This window comes from Gouania willdenowi, chromosome 6, assembly GCF_900634775.1.
Source record: "Gouania willdenowi chromosome 6, fGouWil2.1, whole genome shotgun sequence".
NCBI classification, from domain to species: domain Eukaryota; kingdom Metazoa; phylum Chordata; class Actinopteri; order Blenniiformes; family Gobiesocidae; genus Gouania; species Gouania willdenowi.
Window position 1 is genome coordinate 51,055,359 of NC_041049.1, and position 22,419 is coordinate 51,077,777.

The 22,419-nt window shown below is 39.2% G+C and overlaps 1 protein-coding gene across 24 annotated transcripts in view; it reads left to right on the top strand.

Annotated features, from left to right (window-relative positions):
• Nucleotides 1–22,419, top strand: part of mical3a (microtubule associated monooxygenase, calponin and LIM domain containing 3a) — a 103,623-nt gene that overhangs the window by 70,156 nt on the left and 11,048 nt on the right. For 10 of the 24 annotated variants that reach the window (XM_028450543.1, XM_028450541.1, XM_028450542.1 and 7 more), the window contains 16 exons: nucleotides 640–733; nucleotides 2,711–2,909; nucleotides 4,088–4,326; nucleotides 4,575–4,667; nucleotides 5,192–5,356; nucleotides 5,760–5,822; nucleotides 7,491–7,565; nucleotides 7,718–7,831; nucleotides 7,929–8,002; nucleotides 8,079–10,107; nucleotides 10,209–10,303; nucleotides 12,395–12,445; nucleotides 13,177–13,284; nucleotides 16,883–16,976; nucleotides 17,997–18,047; nucleotides 18,985–19,035. In XM_028450543.1, the coding sequence (XP_028306344.1) occupies nucleotides 640–733; nucleotides 2,711–2,909; nucleotides 4,088–4,326; nucleotides 4,575–4,667; nucleotides 5,192–5,356; nucleotides 5,760–5,822; nucleotides 7,491–7,565; nucleotides 7,718–7,831; nucleotides 7,929–8,002; nucleotides 8,079–10,107; nucleotides 10,209–10,303; nucleotides 12,395–12,445; nucleotides 13,177–13,284; nucleotides 16,883–16,976; nucleotides 17,997–18,047; nucleotides 18,985–19,035 (3,595 nt within the window). Of the gene's footprint in view, nucleotides 1–639; nucleotides 734–2,710; nucleotides 2,910–4,087; nucleotides 4,327–4,574; nucleotides 4,668–5,191; nucleotides 5,357–5,759; nucleotides 5,823–7,490; nucleotides 7,566–7,717; nucleotides 7,832–7,928; nucleotides 8,003–8,078; nucleotides 10,108–10,208; nucleotides 10,304–10,625; nucleotides 10,803–12,394; nucleotides 12,446–13,176; nucleotides 13,285–16,882; nucleotides 16,977–17,996; nucleotides 18,048–18,984; nucleotides 19,036–22,419 lie in introns of all 24 variants that reach the window. The other 14 variants (XM_028450566.1, XM_028450547.1, XM_028450553.1 and 11 more) reach the window with 10 other exon arrangements.

A 22,419-nucleotide genomic window follows, 5' to 3' on the forward strand; every position in this document is an offset into this window, starting at 1 on the left:
TAAATGTAATCCGTTACTCCCCAACACCGAATATAATGTTTCACGTTATCGGGGCGCTGCACTTATTCCAGGTTCAGAAGCGTGTAAGAGGAAAAGAACCTAAGCAGACGGGAGAATACGCGCAAGGCCAGATTTGAATGGGAACGCCCACATTTCAGGGCTGCCCAGAGTGCGTAATTGGGATGGAGGTGCCCAGCGACTGACTTTGGTACAAGGGGAGAATAGTGCGCAGCCAGAAACAGCACCGCTGCGTAGCTTTTTTGACTTACTCGCATGGGAGAATGGAGCCCAGAATGATCCTCCTTTTATTGGGCAGGTCATTTTCAAAGAGAACTGATTGGTCAGGAGGCGGGACTTTAGTACTCACTCAGATCTTATCCACTTCATAAGTCAGGACCAGGCTAAATCACCGTGGTAGCTTAGGCTGAACACATAACCTGGTCCCGACCAGGTTATGTGTTCACACCAGGACACACCGAATAAATGCCGGAAGTTAACATAAGTGGAAATCCAGCTTCGTAGTACAGGCCCTCAAATATTAGTTTAGATGCTGTTACATGGATTTTTTTAGTTTTTGTGCATTTTGTGTGGTTTGACTCTGTGGCCCCACTAACGTCCATTTTTTGAAATCTTTTTTAGGAAAACCATGCGCCCCAAACACCAACCGCTACAGTAGATGCTCCTGGGAGGGCGATGGCAGCTGCAGGCACCTCGACTGAGCTCCAACCCTCAGGTACACCACTTTCCTCTCTAGCTGTGGTGGCTGTACCCTGCCGTCTGGTCAAGGGTGCGAGAGTCCCACTTCGTACCCTCCGCCGCACGCTCTCCTGGACCTGCCACCAGGTGGCACTCAACCCTCTAGATTCGCCCTTCCTGTGCGTCTACTGCATCTACCTCCTCTGCTTAAATGTCCTACTTCGCTTCATTTAGCATGACTTTGTGATCCCCTTCCTTTTTTTTTTTTCTTTTTTTACCCTCTCTGACTCCTTCAAACTAATGTCAGTAGGATTGTTGTATTTAATATGTAGTGACTCAATGAGCTTGCAAAGTGTCTCAAAGATGCAGCATTCTATTTGTTTTTGTTTGGACTTATTTTATGAGGAATGGTGCATCTTAAACCTGTTTTAATGGCTTTGAAATTAAAAACGGCTTCTGCTCGACTGGCAAAAAAAAAGATTAAGCATCAACACATTCTTATTCCTGCTTTTATGATGTAATGGGACATTGATGTGGCTGTTGATTTAACTCAAAATACCAGTTTAAAAAACAAATAGTTGCGAACTTTAACGTCTTTCTTTGCCTGCCTGTTTTTAATGAGAAAGCCAAACCCGATTCTTTTGTGAATGTAACCCTGAGTGCCCTGTGATTGCTCACTTATCTTTGCCTCCTCATGTGTGCTGTGTTTGTTTTATACTGCTTGCTCTGTGATGTGTTACTTACTTTTCTCTCTGTAAGCTGTTTTCCTTCTGTTGGAAACTCACCAGACTGTGTTGTGCCTGTATGAGTGCTTTTGTAAGCTTTACCTTTCCCCTCCTTTCAGAGCATCTTAAAACTGTGGGTTTTAGTAGTAGATTTGGTGCGTGTGATTGGTTGTAAAATCTTTTATTTTACTTTGCTGTGAATTCCTCGGCCCTGCACTTTATCTTGCTTCCCTCTGCCTTTTAACACTTACTGAGTGCTGAAAAAAAAAGTTGCTTGACCAAAATCGTTATGTGGCACATTGTCGACACATTAAATTAAATTTTTTTTAAGATAATGAGTTTTACATAAGTCACATAATTAAGATAAAGATAAGACAAATTGTAGGCTTGTACTGTTTGCTTACTAGAGCAATGAGAGATATCTAATTGCAGGCTTGAAATCCATTAAATGCAGTATAACGTTAGAATTAGTATTAATAAACAGATGCTACAAATATACAAAATCAGAAACAACATATCCTGATTTTTAATGTGCTTTGCTGTATAAAAATAGGTTTATTAAAAGTGCAAGGAGAGTCTAGAACATTCAGAAAAAGTCTTTTTTTTTCCCCCTTATTTTATTTGTATATATGTAATTTATATAAAGCCTTGTACTATTCGCTAAATGTCGTGTTTATGTACAGTATGTATGATAATGAACGTAATGGGAAATGGTTGAAAATAATAAATGATGAATATAGTAGACTGTGTTTTTAAGGTCATGCCACAGCTTTGGAATGATCAATCATCAATTTACCTCTAGTTTACTTGGTGTCTTAACATATAACACTGCATGAGAATTTAAATGCTCTCATTGCTCAATCTTTCACTATTGAAATGTGCTTCTAAGATTGTAGAGAGATGACAAACAGCTTTTATTTTCAGTTTGAAGGTTTGCTTCACAGGATGGGAACAAGGCAAGGCACAAAGCTTGTATGTTCTTAGAGTAATAAACATAAAGGTGTTTGTGGATTTAATTTGCTGTAGGAATATAATCGAATGCAATAAATTCACTGGTAGATCTTAAATTGGTGTGTCCTTGTCAGTTTGTTCGAATAAAACATTACTGTGATGTGTTGATGCTCTGATTAAATCAAAGAAGAACAATAATTGAGTTTCATACATACAAATATGATTATAATGACCTCATACAGTAAGTTTAGGATATTTTTCACTGCACATTAGTTTGTACAAGTAAACATTGCCACTTTTTATTTCTGATTTCTTACCTACCACGTCGTCGCCCACAGTATCTGAGGTCAACGGTCTGCAGGAGCCGAGTGTGGCTAAACGACTACGGGGAACCCCAGAGCGCATCGAGCTGGAGAACTACCGTCTGTCTCTGCAGAGGGAGGAGGAGCTAGAAGAGGTTCCCGAGGAGACGCTGGCAGAACATAACCTCAGCAGCGTGCTGGATAAGCACACTGCCGACGCTGACCTCGGCTCAAGGTACAAGGATTTAATTCTCTACTGACACTTTGAATACTAAGGAATCGGATTCACTGCCTTTGCTCTGAAGGCTACAGACTTGTATCTACTGATAAGTGCTTTAAAAAAGTGTATAATGGTCAACTTCAATCTGATGATTTTATAGCCTTCCTATTATCCTTGGGGGTCAATTTGACCCCATTCAATGTTTATCTATAAAAAATAGTCATTGATTTTATTTTTTTTTGCGTTTCATATTTCATGACTTTTCCTAATTTGATGGGTACAATTGATTAAGCCTAACATTATCGTGATGATATTTTTACGGTGTGAGTCATTTCACGCATTGATGGTGTTTTGGGGTCCAAAGCATTCCTCATTTAGCTCTGCACACACTCTTAAAAATGTCCTCGAGGAAAAGGTTTACTGTCAATGAAGTTTTGAAACAGCTCTTTCACAGTGAAAGTGACGTAGAGGAGAATGCGTCTGAGACAGAGGATTGTGTTGAGGAGGAGCCTGATTTTAAGCCATTCTAATCTGAAGAAAATGAGCGTTGACCCTCCAGCAGACACAATTTATTCCAAAAATGGATAGACCAACATCAATCAATATGGTTCATTCTGTGAGAGTCATGATGGATGTGCACCCCAAATTAGAAAAGATTTGGATAAAAGATTTTCAAAACTGAAAGTTTGACCTGATGGTGGCACTGCAGGAAAGTTCATATCATCACAACGAATAGGGTTCATACTCTTGTGGTCATTGATGTTGTCAGTAAATTTGAGAAGATTTTGACGAAAACTATTCAAGATAAATTAATTGTAATTTAGAAGTTTCGTCTGATGGTGGCGCTAGAGAACAGCTCCAGGTTTCATTATCAAGAGGTTATTTATGTATTCAACAAATAAATAAAGTGCGTGACACAAAAACTTGGTCAACAATTTTCTGAAAATCATTTTCTGGAGAAAATCCCCTGGGGTCAGATTGACCCTAAGTGTAAAATGTGTTTGTGTAATGTGTAAATGTAATATTTGAGGATAATAGGAGGAATAAACTGCTTAAATGTGTTCCAAGCTAAAAAAAAAATTAATCGATGCAGAAATTTCAACGGGAAAAATGCCGTTAGGCATCATACAAGTCATTTTCTATCCGTGTTTGTTTTGAAAAGCTTGCCGAGACTCCATCTTTTACTCCTGCAGTAGTTCAGAGTCTGACATGGATGAGGAGGATGAACAGGACGAAGAGGCAGAGGCTGAGGAGCAGCTCTGCAGCCCTTCAGACCTCGGTGGCGTTCCCTGGAAGGAGGCGGTAGAGCTCCACGCCAAACTACGGGGTGATCAAGACGAAGAGAGCGAGGCCATGGCTGACGCTGTCAGCAGAGACGGGGAGCTGGACGAAGATGAGGAGAGAGATGAAGAAGAAGATGAATCAAGCGAAGGTAGTAACCTTTAAAATGTTTTGCTTAACTTCAATTTGTGTTTTTGTAAGTATGTGTTGAAATTGCATCATCCGAGTCCATCTGTCTCGTCCTCGGCATCATTGATGTTTGTCCAAATCTATTCTCTTTCTGTTCTGCCATCCTCCTTTCTTCCCCCTTCTTCATTTTCCACCTTTGTCTACTCTACATCCACCGACCATGTTTGTGTATCTTCTGTTATTGTGGGATTTAACTCCCTCTGCTGTCAGAGGGGGATTACTGCCCTTGGGATAGAGAGCTCCAGTCAGGCCTTTGGCTGGAAAAGTTCCTTAAAGATGAAGAGGATGTTGGTACATTCAAAGGTAGCAACAAGAATGCCTGCAGCTGTGCTTCTAAGAGTGAAATACATCTGGCTGATTAGTTTGCTTTTTTTAATGCTAAGAGCGTGGCCTTTGCTGCTTGGTTTGCTTTGGTTTGTTGTGTTTTTTCTGACCTTAGTTAATGTCATTTAGCTAACTGGATGTTTCATCTTTGTTGTATGGCTTCGACACTCATTTGATAAGTCACAGATTTTCCCTGAGGCGCTGTATTTTGTTTGGTATTATGCTGCAGAATTATTATTATTGTTATTATTATATGCAACTAGTTAAGACCTGTTGGCATTTAAGATTAACTTTATTGGTTTGCATTTTTTGCAGTGATTTGCATGCGGTCCTGCTGCCTCGCCTGTTTCAACAATTTATTCTAAATGGTCTCTTCTTTTTTCATGTTTTTTCTCTTTTATTCCTCATTTCGTCTCATCTTTTCTTCCAATCTGAAACACCTCACCTCTTCTCTTCTTCTAATAAAAATCAACAACCAACAACATTGCACGTTAAATATCTAGTAAGGAACCTGGCGATCCAACAAGCCCTCCAGCCTGTGGATCCCACTTCCATTCCAGGTGTAAGGAAAACCCAGCAGGAATCTGAGGGTGGCACGGATGGTGGCCCTCTGGCCTCAACCTCCCAACTCTCCCAACCCTCTGAGTTCACACAGCCCTCCTCCCCAGGTAACCCACCCAGAGAGGCTGTAGGGTGCAGGCGAGGCTGTTGGGCCTCATCGTGCTATGGATCAGTGTGTTCCATTTGCAACAGGAGGACCCATCATCCCCCCACTAACACTTTAATTCATATCTAAATTTGTTCAGTTTGTAACATTTGTTTTTCTTTGGAATGTTAATTTTGTTTTCCATTCAGTCAATCAAACTTGCATTCAATGTTGCTGTTGTTCCTCTGGATTGAAAATAATGATCTTCAACCCAGCGCCCGGTGTATTGTAACCCTCTTGTTGATCCTTTTGATTTTTGTTCTGCTTTGTTCTTTTTTTGTGTTCATTCCTCATGTGTCTAATTACTTTACTGTTATCTCCCTGCCATCTATCCCTGGTTTTTGTATCCTCTTACTTGAATGTAGCCCCTGCCCACACATCGGCCCGACACGAGGCAGTGAGAGTCTGGTTGGAGTCCATGTCTGGAGGTAGCACAGACCTAAAGGGGATCCAAGCATCCCGTCTTAGACTTGTATTCGATCTACCTGTCGGCTGGCCTTTTTTTCCTGGAGCATGCGGAAACACATGCTAAAAACGAGTAAACTCACAAGCATGCCTGCTGTGCACCTGCTGCTCACTTTGGTTCCTACTGGCGTATCTTAACAAAACTTCTCCTTCTCCTCCTCAAAAAATGGTTCCTCTTTACAAGTATATACCATGCTGTAATGCAGGGGTCACTAACACGGTGCACCATGTGAGAGGCCTTCAGTAGCTCTAAACACCTACGTGCTCAATCTAAAATCTGATTTATTGTCCAGGATTCAAACTCAAAGTTTAATGCCTATGACGGATGTAGTTAGTACTCAGCAAAGTTAGTATTTAAATGTTTATTTCTAACGAAACATTGTGACAAATGTTTTCAAATGCTGCAGATTTGGTGTATGGGTTGTGGTGTGTTATGCATACAAGTAAAATCTATGTTTTTAAAACGCAATGTGGATTTTACAAGTTGTACATGTTTTACGATTAGTTAAAAGCTGTTTGTCAGTAGCTAGTAAATTAGCAACATGGAGATTTTCTATTTAATCTAGAAAATGAAGCAGTTGAATAAATTACGAGGAAAAAAGTGTTGCATGTTGAAACTTAAACATTTCCTGCCTTTTTAAGTGCCTGCTACGCCTTCCTTATTATCTTAACCTATAGTTAAAGGCAAACTGTGAAAATATAGCATTTACGAACCTCTTGTCTAACTGGTAGCCCTTATGGACTATACAGTACCTTTGAAGTTGCTCACAGTTTCAGAAAGGTTGGTTACCCATGCTGTAATGTAATGTATTCTGTAGAATGAGCCACCACAGGGTTTTTTTTTTTTTTTTTTTTTTTTTTTTTTTTTTTTATCATGTCTGAATTTACTTGTAAGCTGCTTTACTATGTTTATCAAATAACTTTTACTTGGTATACTTAAGTTTATAAACTGACATTGCTGATGTGATGATATTCCAATCAACAGCCTGAGAGAATGAATCAGGAAGCCTGCACATATATTTGAGTTCAATAATAAAAATTCTGTTCTGAATTTTGCCCACTACAACCCTTTACTCGCACATTAGCAAATACTTTTATGTTCCGCTAACAGTGATGCAAAAAGTTGGGAAATCATTCTTATTTGCATGCGTTATTAACTAACCAACTTATTTACTATTCCTATTTTGCTTCTTGGCTGCCTTTTAACTTATGAACCTACATTAATCACATAATACATAATTACTGTTACACATTTGCCACTTAAAAGAACTGCATGTGTATTTTTCCACTACCTTTTACCTACTTGTAATTCTATTAAGGACACACTTACAATATGCAATTTGGTATGCATGTTTTTAATTTCCATACTTGACCATATGTCTAAAGCTGAAATTACCTGTTTGTCATCATATTGAAGTACTTTTTTTAATTAGAGGTTTGATTTCTCTGCCCTACTTCATTAAGGGGCTTTTTAGCTCTTGAGCAAAATGTCAAGGGAAAAAAAGAAATAAGTAATCTGAGATCTTGTTTGTATAGTGCTATTTTTCTTCTTTTTTTTATATCTTTAATCTGTTGATTAAAAAAACTAATGATCTTCATCAGATTTACAGTTTCCTCTCTATCCATGCTAGAGCCCTGTGAAGATGATGACCTGGAAGCAGAAGCTGGGAGTGCAGATATCGAGCCTGGAACTGAGATGGATCAGGGTAACAACAATACAAACAAATGGATGTCCTAGTTCTGTATTTTCACATTTGTTTTTCCATCGCAGTAAGATGACAGATTCTTTAAAAAACAAATAAATTTGAAGCTAAAATGTGTGACAGTAAATTTTCAGTAATGTTATCTTAATTTCCAGATGACATCCCTTCAGATGCTGAAGCTGAAGCTTGTTTGCACCGGACGGAACACGACAAAGCAGCTGCAGAGGAAGACAAAAAATCTGACAGTCTGGGCATGGCCTCCAGTATAGGTGCGCATTCCAATTCATTTCTTCAGGCTGTTCACTTTCGTTTATTCTACATGAAGGAAAAGATCAGTAGTTTTTTTGTTGTTGCCTGAAAATTCAGAGCCATCCAGTATCATCCCTGTGCAGAAAGATTCCGATTCCCCACCTAAACCGCCCACAGAGGCAGAAACGCAGGTGGGATAATTCAACACTTATCACTTTGTGTGTGCTGGGATTTGTCTCAATCCAATTTTTTTTTGTTTCTTTCCAGATAACGCCTATAAAGTCTCCTGCTGCCATCCGCTTTTTCCCTGATCCATTCGTACCTGACGAAACAGAGCCTGGAAAAACAACTCCAGCAGCCACGAGCCCTGCATCCGTCTCTCCTCCTTCTGTTCCTTCCATTCTTGCTGCTACTGCCACAGCTGGTTCCCCGGTTAACCCCTGTTCACCAACTTCCCCTGTCCAGTTTTCTGTTGCATCTCCGGTCAAGCCCACCTGTGACGGTCCTGACATTTCTCCCTTCAACTCACTAGTTACGTCACCAATCTGCTCTCAGCCCACGTCGCTTCCAGGAACACAAAGACCAAAATCTCCAGTCTTTCCTCATCGCTCTATTTGCCCCTTAACTGGTAACCCCCTCTCTCCAATCTGTGCCCAGCCTTTGTCCTGCCACGAGCCCTCGGTGACCCCTACCTCTGACTCTCCAGTCAGGACTCAGCCCATCCCTGCTGTCTCCTCAACACCCATGGCCAACTCAGACAAAACAAATGAAACTTCAGCTGAAACTTCAACAGAGGAGACTCCATCTAGAAAAACTGATATTATCGAGGAATTTTGGTTGAAGAGTGCAGAGATCAGGAAGAGCCTTGGCCTGATTCCTTTAGATCGTAGCAGTAAAATCTTAGAGAAGAGCATTGTTGAGACATCGACGCAGGACTCTACATCTGATAAGACAAAGTCACCAGATGTTTCTGAGGAACCTAAGCCGGCCTTTACTGGTCGATCAGTCATTCGCAGACTCAACATTACACTTGAGGGCCAGGTCATCACTCCGATCGCTCCATTGGAGGCTAAAAACAGTGGTTCAGATAGGAAGGACATCAGCAGCAACTCGGGTTTGGGCTTGAATGGAAGCATGATCACAAGCCAGAACCCAAACACTAAGGGCTACAAGACATCAGACTCTACAATGTTAACCCCACCCTCCAGTCCACCGCCACCCGTGCCTGCCAATCAGTCGCCAGCTGTGCTGAGGCCGCAAAAACACCAGGTGGGCTGGAGCAACGGGATGGAAAAAAGTCTACTTAAAGGTGCCAAAGAGCCAGGTAACACTACAGGTAACACTACAACTCCCGTTCCTGCTCCGAGAACCCAGCTGAGCCCAGTGCCCGTGCCTAAACCCGCACCCAGGAAAGTCTCCTCTCCTCAAGCCCTTCCAGAAATAACTACTGTTGTTGTAATGAGAGAAAAGAAAAAACCTCGTCCAGAGGAAGCGAGGAAGTCCTTTGTAGAGACGGTGGAGGAGATTCCTTTTGCCGACGACGTGGAAGAGGCGTTTGACGAACGGACTCCAGAAAAAAGTATGAATAAGTATTATACGCCACCTACAAGCAAAGCCAGCAGGGAGAAGCCTCCTCAGCATTTGGCCCTCGCCATGGAAAATGGCAAACCTAATATTTCAGCCAATTCAGCTGCCAGGACCCAGAGGGCTACTCAATTTTCTCCAGAGGCCAAAGAGATTGCAGAGGAGAGAATAAAGGCCAGGGAGAAGTCTGTCAAGAGTCAGGCTCTGAAAGACGCAATGGCCAAGCAGCTAAACAAAATGAAAGAGTCGGACAGTGACAAAGGTTCCTCAGCTAAAGTGGCATGGAGCGTAACTCCGGAAACAACCAGAAAGAGCAAAAAGTCACCGGGATCGTCAAAGTCTTCTGCCGTAAAAGCTTTGGAGTCAAAGAAGTCAGACAGTGTACAAGAGCGATTCTTCAGCAGCAGCAAAAGTCTGGACAGCTCGGTCGCTTCGTCTGACGGCTCCTCCGCGGGCAAAAGTAAAAAAAGGAGCTCCCTCTTCTCGCCGCGCAAAAATAAGAAAGAGAAAAAAGCGAAGAACGACAGCAGCAGACTCTCGGGCACAGATGAAACGCCACCCAAACATAAGTCACTGTGGAAAGCCGTCTTCTCAGGGTACAAGAAAGACAAAAAGAAGAAGGATGATAAATCATGTCCGAGCACGCCGTCTTCCAGCTCCACCACGCACGACTCTGGGAAGAAAAGATTCTCTCCCCCTGGAAAATCTTCCGGTAAGAAACATTTCAATTGTGGTTGGATGTCTTATTATAGTTTTTAGGACTTTGGCTAAAAGAAAGAAAGAAAGCAAACTGAACTTTTGTTTTTAAAACAGATTTAAAGACACGCAGAAACTTGAGCTTCTCTGAGGACTCAGATCTGTCCTGTGATGATGTTTTGGAGAGATCGTCTCAGAAGTCAAAGGCAGATGTGAGTGCCATTGATATAAAGAAAAAAATACTCACTTTTTTATCAAGTTTAGACGTTGAAAGGCCAATCATTGTTTATAATGAGATGTTTATTGGTAGTTTCAGACTGTGTTCACACAATGATGTTTTGCTGTTAACACTGCTTTTGTTTAGGAAATGTAATGTGTGCAATTGCTGCCAAATTCTCACAGTGGGCATGACGAACAGTACTGGAGAAATCACCTTCACCATTTTTCTTTCAAATTTGACTGTTTAATGTATTCAGAGACAAAGGGGGCGTCATCAGTTTGTGTTTTGCTTCCTTTTTTCTCGTCCTCTCTCAGCTGCATACGGACATCTTTGATCTAGTATCAGGCATGCAAAAGGAAGCAATAAAGGAGGAGAAGCTAGAAAAGGAAAAGAGAAGGGAGTTAATGGAAAAAAAGAGGGCAAAAGTCAGACGCGGAGAATGGGAGCAGGAAAAGGTGGTAGTACAGGAAAAGGAGAAAGACGATGAGGAGGTATTGTGTGTGCTGGGGACGCATATTTTTGAATTTCAGATAAACAAACAAACAATGAATACAGTTAGAAAAAGAAGGCTCATTAGCTGTTCACTTCTCGCTTCTATTTCTCGAATAATCTCGACAGACACAGCTTTATCAGTAAAAACATTTAGATTTTTTCCACTAGACTTTGGCACATGCACATTTAAGTGTTTATAATAATTAAATGAATTTAGATTGAATACATTTTTTTAAATTAGATTTTTCTAGAATGCACAGAATAATTCTACTATTATCAAACAATGACATTTACCATCTAATTAAACAAAGATATTAAAATACACTTATGTTTATGACTGAAATTCAAAATGATGGTTGCAGCTACTACTGTGTATGTTAATGTTTCTGATAGTTTAGATGAAGATGAGTTCAGTCAGTGTTCCTGAGAGTGTACCGCAATTGTTCTCAACTGGTTGGATCAGGACTTACCATCACTTCTTTGGAAGAAGCTGCAACTCAAATGTAGACATTCTGATTAATCCAAAAAATAACATGTAGTGGTTTGAGATAACACACATTTGACTCAAGCAACATTAGATGATTTAATTATAAGTTTCAACCCACTGTTAAGATTGTGAACAGAGGGGAAACCAGTGCATTGCTAAATCATCTTTGAAATGACATGTTTGATCAGGAATTTTCCTGCGGCATGATGAAAACAGGTCCCACGAGTTGAGAACTTGTAGTCAAAAGAGATGTCTGTGGCCGTAGTTTTCCAGAACTTTAGGTGTGGGGGTCTGGAAATAGAACCCCAACTGCGATGTTGTTTCATAGTGTTTTATTTAATAATCCCGTCATGCTGTAGGACAGGGATGGGCAACGCCTATCACAGCGAGGGTCACAAAACTACTATTGTCTGTTCCAACGACCACATTTTTAGAATTCAGATTAGAATAATGACCAATCTGAGCATTAATACAGGAGAGAACAACAGGGATTTTTGCTGTTGTTGTTTTGTATATTTTTGGAGTCATTTTGCATGTTTTATTGCCGTCTTGTGTTTTTATTGCAGTTTTGTGTGTTTTTATTGGTCCTTTTTTCATTTTTAGGCTCAACTTTTGTGTTTTTGTTGTTGTTTTTTTGTTTTTTGTCATATTGTGTATTTTTGTTATTTTGGTTTTTTTTCTGTCATTTTTTTTATTGTTTATTTATTTTTCAGTTATTTTGTTGTGTTTATTTTTCTGTCATTTTCGAGTTCTTTGTCTATTTTTATTTTATTTTTCTTTCATTCATTTTTTAATGATTTTTTTTGTGTTTTGTTTCTCTCCTTTTGTGTATTTTAGTTATTTTTGTGTCCTTTTGCATTCACTTTGAGGGCCTCACAAAATTAGCCTGAGGGCCACCAGTTGCCCATCCCTGCTGTGTGAAGTTAATGTCTTAATCCCTGCTGTTGGATATTAACGTTGCCTGTTGGTTTTTCGAGCTAAGTGTACTACCCCTTACTTGTTTTGTGTTGTTTAATTTTGAGTTAACATGGTCATTAACCCATTTAATCATGTCACCTGTAACATATTGTTTCCTTCCTTTTTTATGTTTTGTCCACCCCCAAGTCTATATATGTTCCTCACGCACTGGCGTTCAAGAGATCATACGCCACAAAGGTAGTATCATATACTATGTTGATAATCTCTTTTGATCCTAACCCCGCCTTCCTGCACATGTATCAGTTATCTACCGCCATGTGCACACCTGGCCTGAAACTAATGCCCGTCCTCTTTGGATGCATGTGACAGTCGGCCTACGACCTTTCTCACTCACTTGCTGCTGGATAACCACTCTGAGAGTTCTTCCACATTTGCTCACTTTTCTATTCACAATGATGCAGTTGCACCTCTTGACACCATGGGCTGTTCCTCTCTGACTGGTATCATATTAAACTCTACCTGCAGCGCTCTGTGTACTATGGACTTTTTTACTTTTTAACATTTTCCCTCTGGGGTATTCTTTTTTCTTTTTGATTCACAATCATTTATTATGGCCTCACAATAGCTAAAATGAAACATGTCTTTTGATTTGACTCTTTAATTACGTTTAATTATTATAAAAAGGAAAGAAAAGTGCAGCAGTAAAAGCCAACACGACACATTGTATCATGAGAGGTTTTGTGTTGCCACAAATTGAAAGTGGTCTTCAGGTTCCAGTACATGTGTGGTAAAGGATTAGATGTCCAGTAGTTAGATGAAAACCAGCTGTCCCATTGCCCCTGCAATAGGTTTTCCTTCTTCCTATGTTAACATGTTAAGGATGGGGTCAGTGCCCGATGATCGCAGTATCTTTTATTTCTTCCTTGTAGGAGAACCATTTTTAAGTCTGAGGTTTGTTGTTCTTCCAGAAAACCTACACAGAAGAAGAGCTGAATGCTAAGCTGACGCGTAGAGTCCAAAAAGCTGCACGGCGGCAAGCCAAGCAGGAAGAGCTGAAGCGACTGCACAGAGCGCAGGTAAATGATCAAAGGCAACTCTCCACTGTTACTAACACAGCTTAAACTGTTATTGGGATGGGCTCAGGAGTCAGAGCTAATATTAGCTTCAGATTATTAGCTACTCCTCTTTTTGTCCATGCACACAATCATTTAGGTGCTGGCCCGCATCGCACTGCATTAGCCTAGCGTAAGCATTAACCTAACTATATTATTAACCTAGTGTTAGCACTAACCTACTATTAGCATTAGCCTAGCAATAGCATGAACCTAGCATTAACACTAACCTAGCATTAGCAAAGCATTAAAGCTGCAGTTTGTAGAATCCTCTCTCCGCTCCGTTTTCAAACCGAAACCGAACCTCCCTTACGGTATATTTTCTGAAATCTCTTAGCGACTTTTTTCTCAATGTAGACTAGTGACAAATGTACAGACTTAAACTTGTGTTATTGGAGATTTTTCTGGTGTTTTAGAGACTCTAATATGAATGCACGTATCACTCCAGTGAGCACACAGAGGCGGCTGTGACTCCTGCTGACTGCCATTCTGAGTGGACTGACAACCATCACTCCGCTTCCAGACTATAGAATTGATTCACCTTGAATAAGCTTCTCTTGGTTTACACGCGTCTGTTATCACTCTTTTTCTGATGTGTGTGGACCCTGCACAGTCACGGGGATCCATGAGGACATAAAGCGATCCGTTCCTCCTCAGTGTTTGTGGCTTTAAACTGTTACTTCTCCACCTCAGTTTCCTTTTTCCTTTCGATTCGCTGTGTAACTGTTGTGTCTAACGCTGTTATGGACACTTTTGCTGGGACGTCCGTCATTACACTTTTACTACTGAGGGTACGTGAACGCCCCTCGCCTTCAGTCGAGCAGCCTATAGTAACACCAAAAACAGCTCATGGAGCACACGTGTTTGTAAAAAGATCTCTGATTGGCTGAAGTCCAGCATCACGCTCCTGGATTTATTATTGTCATTTTACAGCCAGGAGAAGAAGAATAGATTAAGTGTCCACTCAGAACACTTGATTACAATATGCTCAAAGATAGGGATGTAACGATTAATCGTAAGGCAGTTAAAAATCGATTCATAGGTATCACGGTTGATATCGATTTTCTGACAATTGAATCGCAGTACTTTTTTTAACCAGCAGAGGGCGCTATCCGGGAGTGTTGGCGGCGGGCGGAGTCTGCTAATACTTTCTTTCTGGCTGCCTTCTACTCTTAAATATGTTAATAAATGATTCATTACCCCTTTAGCACCGAAAGAATATCTATAATATTACTTGAATATCTGTAAAAGTCACGGTTTTCTATTAGCTCTGTCTGCTAGCATAGCTTCTCTTCTTCACTGCAAGATATCTGCATGCCAACCAACCACTGTATTACCAGCGCCCTCTGTTGGTCCAAACAAATATGACGTAAATCAGTGTAATCACGGTTTTTTTTTTTTTTTTTTTTTTTTAAAGTCCAATTGTTAAGGCACAAAATACATTTTCAGTTGCACTTTTAAAAGAAAAAGAACTATTATGCAGTTCTGCATAGTTTATTATAGAACCAGAATTTAAATTAATAGGCTTCATTTTCATTTGTATTATTCATTTATTTATTTAATTCAAGATTTATTTTTAGTTAAATTGCATTGTTTTGAATAGTTTATCAAGGAATTCTTTTGACAATGAAAAATAAAAGAAAAATAATACAGTATTTTCTAGTTTTTTTCTCAAAAAAAAAATTGTCTACAGTCCCATTTTGTAAATGAAAAAATCGTGAGAGAATCGTATCGTGAACCCAGTATCGTGAATCGAATCGTATCGGGAGTTGAGTGAATCGTTACATCCCTACTCAAAGATGATTATGGATTTTTGACCAAATGATGCCAAAAAAACATTAGAAAAAAGGTTGAAAAAAGTTTTTGAAAAGTTGAAATGGGTTGAAAAAGTATAGTTGAAATTGTTGAAAAAAGTTAAAAAAGGTTGAAATGGGTTGAACTCACTAGATGAACATAGCAGTTGAATGGCTGGGGATAAAGGGCTTAAAAGTTGAAAAAGCTGAAATTTCCGATAGAAATTCATGGGAAAGAAAACATTTAAATAAGTCAAAAAAATTTAGTGTTACAAATGATAAAAGTATAAGCATAAATCTCTGGAACTTTCTGCATTTTTTTTTTAAAGCTTATTTGTCAAAATCTTTCTTTCTTTCTTTCTTTCTTTCTTTCTTTCTTTCTTTCTTTCTTTCTTTCTTTATTTCTTTATTTCTTTCTACCTTTCTACCTTTTTTTCTTTTTTCTTTCTTTCTTTTTTTTCTTTTTTTCTTTCTTTTCTTTCTTTTTTTCTTTTTTATACATTTTTTCTTTCTTTCTTTTTTTTTCTTTTTTTCTTTCTTTCTTTGTAGACATTAGTTTTAACTTTGGCTAAAATTGAACAGGATGTGTTCAGTAGCTGGAATTGATTAGAAGCAGACATTTACTTTAATTTCTATGTGGGTTTTAAAGTTAGAATACAATAACATTTTGGCTGTGTTGCATTTGTGTGTTTAGGTTGGAAATTACAAAAAAAAAAAATGCCTTAATTATTGTCGGGGCTCCTGGAGCAGTTAAGAAACACCCACTCTATACTACACAGCCACCAATACGTCACAAACCACCATTTTCAGCCAATAGCAAAATGTGATTGTAATAGCCATGCATAAACACTAGAGGACAGTCATTCTTACATTTTTACAACAAAGCATGTTAAACTGAAATAATGTCAAGAGTTGGACAAGAATCAATCAACAACACGACTTCACACCCAATCAGTCAACGTTTTTATTGCCATTGTCGTCCAAAAAAAAGAACAAAATTTCATTGGAGCATACAACTGTACATGGTATATTGTGGAATGCATAAATACTGGTGCTTAATAAGAACCCCCTGTGTAAACGTGGCACATCCAAAGTCTATGGTTGTTTAAGTCAGAAACAGTGACATTCTCTTTTCTTTTGGCAGCAGCAGAGAGACATTGCAAAACAGCTTAAAAGCCATTCAAAACAGTGAATATGGTCAGAAATAAATATAGATATAATTAATGCAGCAATGCAAAGTCCAGTTCATAGTTATTGCAGAGTGGGTTATGGTTTACTGTCCATTGGGACGGCATAAAAAGTTTTTCTTCTATCCAACTTCTTTTTTTTTTTTTGCATATGTTTGTAGCACCAAATCATTGGTACCGTATGTCTACACACTTTATTAACCATCAGGGCATCATACAAAGATTAACAGGCATTTAATTAGATCTATATGACTTTTTTGAAAACCACATTAGACAAATGCATGGGCTTAAAAATGACAAAGTATTAATTGAAGTGCACCCAGAGAAATGTCTCCCAATCACAGTCAGTGCGTGAATCGGAATCATCATAATTTGAAACGATCAGCGCTGCAGTCGTAGCATTTATTTTTAATGAGGCTAAATTGTTTCTTTAACAGAGTGGCCTTTTGAGATGGACCAAATCATCTGCAATTAGTGGTAGTAGTTATTGCTCCCTGTGTGAAATAACTGTTTATTATCAGCGTGGGCCTCTGTGTTTACAGTTAGATTTTATAGTAACATTGTCACCCCTTTTCTGCTCAGATTATCCAAAGACAGCTGGAGCAGGTGGAGGAGAAGCAGAGGCAGCTTGAAGAAAGAGGCGTCGCAGTGGAGAAAGCTTTACGAGGAGAAGCAGGTAACAACCTATCACTGATTAGGATTACATTCATGAAAATCCCCTTTTTCGCCATCCTGTGCAAGGTTGTATATCTGTGAAATGACTGCAGAACACACCCAGGTTTAGTGAGATAATATAATATATTTTATTAATATTGTTAGTGTGTGATTTAATGCACTAGCGGGCGGCACCGCTTGTGTTTTTAGCTGGCCGCTGATTTTACGAGACAATGTTTTATTCTCCCACTATGAGCTCAGCGCTTCTTACAAGGCCAGGGGAGTCGTAATAAATTTCCTTTTTTTAGTGTTATGTAACTTACAAACCTGTAGCGGCCGGTTCATTTATATTTATTATTGGCTGCGTTAATTATTGATCTTCTTTTGCTGACAAATGTCTTGGCAGAAGTATTTATTCCTTTTTGCAAAACATAATGTGCACAATGATGATTTCAGACAAGTGACAAGCAAAAATTGGCACTTCCTAATTTTCTTTTTTCAATGGCTCCGTTTACATGAGAGCTTTAATTCCTTTTTAATTCAGAATAAAAGTTAAATCCTCTCTAATAAAAGTGAAAATAGTACTTATTATGTGGTCTTCTATGTTGTATTTTGTGGGGGTTTTTCCCGGTAATTGTGAATATGTCACGTTCGCCCCCGTCCAATCAGAACCTGTCCCAACCCCCAAACCGAAAGTGGAATAAAGCAAATAAACCTGTTTTCTATGTAAACCTCAATTCAGAATTACTATTTCCATGTAAACCCGAAGCAGAATACTTTAAATCTGAATTATTTAATTCTGAATAATTAATTCCTAATTTAAAAAACATCATGTGACTGTGGCCAGTGTAACAGAATTTGGAAATGAATGCAAAAATAAATGTATGTCAAAAATGCAGAAGGGAATGCAATTATTTTTAGGGCCATTAAAATATTCTGAATGGTCATTTATCATCTCAATGAAATTGAATTATCCAATCGGCTGTATATTATCGAATGTCTGATTTTCTCTTAACATGTTTGCCACTCTACTCTCTTAAAGGATTGTATAAAGGTACTTATACATTACCCAAACAGCACAAAAGAAGATCAGGTATTAGATTTATCCTAGCTCTATTTGTTCATTGTTGATATGTAACACTATTATGTTCGGTTCCATCTGTGGTGACGCACTGCAACAGTTCCTCCATCTCTGAACATGTCGATTGTTGTTCGGTCATGACACGTTCGCTCGCCGTTATCAGTCCACGCTGCATGCGTTCCAGGGAATGTGTGTGTGTGTGTGTGTGTGTCGTGACATAGATTTGTGTGTGTGTGTGTGTGTGTGTGTGCGTGCGCTCCCTCTGGATGCATTTTGTTTCCCCTTACAGCCTCTCAATGAGCCCAGTTTCTGTATAGATGCAGATCACACTGCATTTTAAAATGTAATCATAATACAAGGGATCAAATTAAATTTTGAAGTTTTCCAGGTCACAGCTTCTTGATTAGACCATCTCCTGCAAATATATGCTGAGCTTTGTCATTTGAAAGTGCAAGTAAGCCATTTATTGATATTCCATCCCAGCCCCCAACCCTTAATGAATACTAGTGTCTAAATGTTTATTAGCAAATGAAGCTGTTGTGCTCAAAGTATTGCCACTCCTTGATTTGATCAAATATTCAGTTTGTTTTCCACATCTAGATTCATAAGCTAAATTGACAAAATGCAATAAACACTTAAACATGTCTGCACTCAGAAGTGTTTGAGTGAAACAAAGCTACCCTAACTATCCCAGTAAACAGCAATACAGCAAATCTATGCAACACTACTGTTATGGGAATTGCAATGTACTCCATTATTGCATTTGCTGACTGCATTACGCACTGTGGTGAGTACTGATAGACTGTTCTGACTGCTATAACAGTGTGTGTTTTTGTTTGCATGACTTGCCATTGTCGGACAGCTCGGTTGTGTACGTGTGTGCTTGTGTGCCCAGTTTTGGGGCCAGTGTGAAATAACCCTTATCTTTAATATATCCCTGTCATTGTAGACTATTGGGGAGATTCTAATTACAGTGAAATCCTGGACTTGCATCTGGGCGGTATGTATTTCATATCTGTCACTTTGAAACTAACCCTAATAGCTACCCAATCAGTCTCACCACTTTTATTTTCTTTACATCTTTGAGCTTTGCACCCTTCACATCTACCTCACTGGCTAGATTTAAGCCCCCCCCCCCCCCCCCCCCCCCCCTTTCCCCTCCCTTCCCACCACCTCCTCACTGGGTTTGTCAAACAATCTCTCGTACATCAAACAAAGATCAGACACTCGGTTTATCTTAAGATGCTCTTTGATCCCTATAAATCAATGAATAATGAAAGGATGAATTACTCGTCACGTCATGATGCTAACAACACCAGCAGCAGAAGCCAAATAAATGATAACATATTGAAGAAGCAAAACATTATGCATTATTTATTTATAGGGAATGAGGGATGTAATTTGTAATTCCTGAAGATCAACTCAAAAACTTAAGTAATAATAGGTCACTTCTTTTTCAGGCTTAGCAACAATTAAATTTGCAGCATTATGATTGAGTTGAAAAAATTAATATTACAACAGGGATTGAGATGCTTCTCCCATCATGGCTGGTTAGATGTTTTTTTTTAAATAGTTTTGTCACTTCAGCAGCTGTGATTGATGAAGACTTGAAAAAAAACATTTCATCTAAATAAGTGCAGCCTTTCTCAAAGGAATGCAGTATGTAGCAGGGCAGGTGTTAAAATGATATGAAGTCAAGGCAAATGCAAAGAGTGGAAACAATTCATGTTTAAAAAAGTAACTTGTGTCATAGATCTGGCACGTTTTTACACCTAATGCCCCGCCAGGTGTATGATGAGAAGGTGCTAATGAGGTAAAATGCTGAAGTGTTGAAATGCATGTGAAAATGTGACGCTAGGGATGCTGCTAAGCAGGATAAGCAAGTCCCCACAAGGATATCAAGTGCCTATACTGTCAGAAACAAACTAAACCAATTTGAGTAATAAATCAGTGATCAGAAGAACTGTTAAAGTTCCAGTATTATGCTATTTTTCCACCCATCTCCATTTGTTCTAAGAACCCAAAAAACATAGTGTTTGAGGTTTATTCTCCCAAATATTTCTAAAAACAGGCTGTTTTGGGTCCTTCATGCATATGCATGAGTGGGCGTGTCTGTAGACACTGACTCCACACAACAGCTGATCATAGCAATTTTCTTTTGCGAGACACACTATTGTTACTGTTTTAAGCCAAAAAATTGCACATAACAGTAAAATACATGGCTTTTTAAGCAGTTATTGTGATTGTGAGTCAGCCAGATGTTTCAAACACTCACCGGAGTTTCTGCATCACTTTCTTGTCATCCTCTCCTCTACTGCTTACAGGAATAGTCCATTCAAGATGATAGTCCAGTGTTTTGTCCAACCACTGCGTTGCATTGGGTCACAAACACATCAGATCATCTCAGACTATACGAGGCGGTATAACGGGTTCTAAAAATGGAACTGATTGTAACTGCTCCCCGGGCGCTACACCATGGCTGCCCACTGCTCCTCAGGGAGGGGTTAAATGCAGAGAACACATTTTGTCTACGTAGCTTTACATATATGACAATAAAGTATATTGTATATTAAACCACACTGTTTGTTTTACCTGTGAGGTAGTTTGAGAGGGAGGAGCTCACATTCTTATAGGGTAGGAGGAGCCAGGATTGTCAGGAGAAGAGTTTCCACGATGTGACTTCACAGCGCGAGAAAAATCCCAGTTGTTAGTTTGGAGCTGACTTTTTACAAAATGTGGAATAGCAAGGGAGGGAAGAAGCAGAACTTTTTCAACTTTGGCCCTATGAATGAGGCTAAATGAATGTTTATCACTGTAGCAAAACCATTATAAAGTGATTTTTTTAATAATACTGCCCCTGTAAGCTGTCATTAATAACATCTTCAGGCTTCACATATAGTATCAACCAAAAAAATGGCAACTCAAGTAAAAGATAGAAGTGGGGGGTATACTGTGTACCTGGTGTTGAATACAAAGTAGTGAAGCTTTGACTTCCTAATCATACAAACAAAGCAGTCATGGAATGAAAAGAGAAAAATCTCCAATACACTCACTTTAAATGTGTGCACACAGTACACACCAAAGAGCATCAACTCCTCAGTTAGCTCAATTATCTTCCTCATGGATGTATTTCCTCTGCCCGGCGATCATAAATAACTGTCACTGTCAGCAGCAATAGATGCTCATGCATGTAGGCATGCATTCACACAGTTGGAAGCTGGTAGCGTTCAAATGTGCCGCAGATTGTGCATTTTCCATGTTTTTTTCCTATATTGCTTTATATACCATAGATATATCACACTTACATTTATTTAAAACTCTTGCTGCTGTTAGTCACGGAAAACAAACGATAAAGCCACCAATGTTTGCCCATCCGACTAAAATTCTGCTAAGGTGTTTGTAGTTAACCAGTTAGGGGGCAACATTTTTATACAACACACCTTGTTTTTCTCCAAACTACTTGTTCATTCATGCATTCAAAAACAAATCTGTCTACTAACCACGTGCATAATAAACTGCTGGTTTTGCTTTAATTCCTGCTGCTGTTCTCCTTCACTCTCTCATACCTGCTCAGTTGCATAGCTCCACCAGTGTGTAGGTGTGCTGTCTGTGGTGCTAATACACTTGGGTATAACTCCTCAATGGCTGCGATTGTGTCTAACTTGGGTGGGCGACGGTGTTCTGTGTCTGTTTCAGGTCTGCTGGTGTATTTTATCTTCTAGGATTTATTTTTAACATGGTAGAAATGCGTCTTTTGTCTTGCTGGTTTTTGACTCCATGTTTACTCACACAGTTGAATGTTTCTGCAGGAGTTAGACGATGTGCTTTCCAACACATTAGAAGGGTGTGTGCATCTTTGCATTAAACAGGTGATTTGGATTAAAAAGCAAATGGACGAGTTGGCTGACTTTGCTTCTTCAGAGACAGCCATGACTTATTAGTTGGTATCAAACTCCTGGTTTATGTCGCGTGTGAATGCTGAATCATGTCCCAAGTTTACCCTGGGAGTTTTTGTTTGATGTGACATGTGTCAAAAAAGGTTTGAAGCTAACTGCTAACTTTCTGTGAGCGCTTTGTTCTGTGTTGGGTTTTGATGAGGAACTGTAGCACTGCAGGATCAGCAAATTCTTTGAAAAAAGGACATTTCCAAGTAATGGGAATTTCCCTTTCATTTCTAACCTTGAATGAAATGAGTTTTGAAAAAGTGTTTTGTCTCTCTGAACGGAGGCTTTAGTCAGTTTTCATTGCTGGTCGGGCATTTTACTACTGGCTAGGAAACAGTTTTCTGACATTCTTCATTCTTTCACACCATTTCTATCAGCCCTATTTTACTGTGAATAGAAGTATGAAAATAAACTGTCATCAGCACATTAACTAAATAACT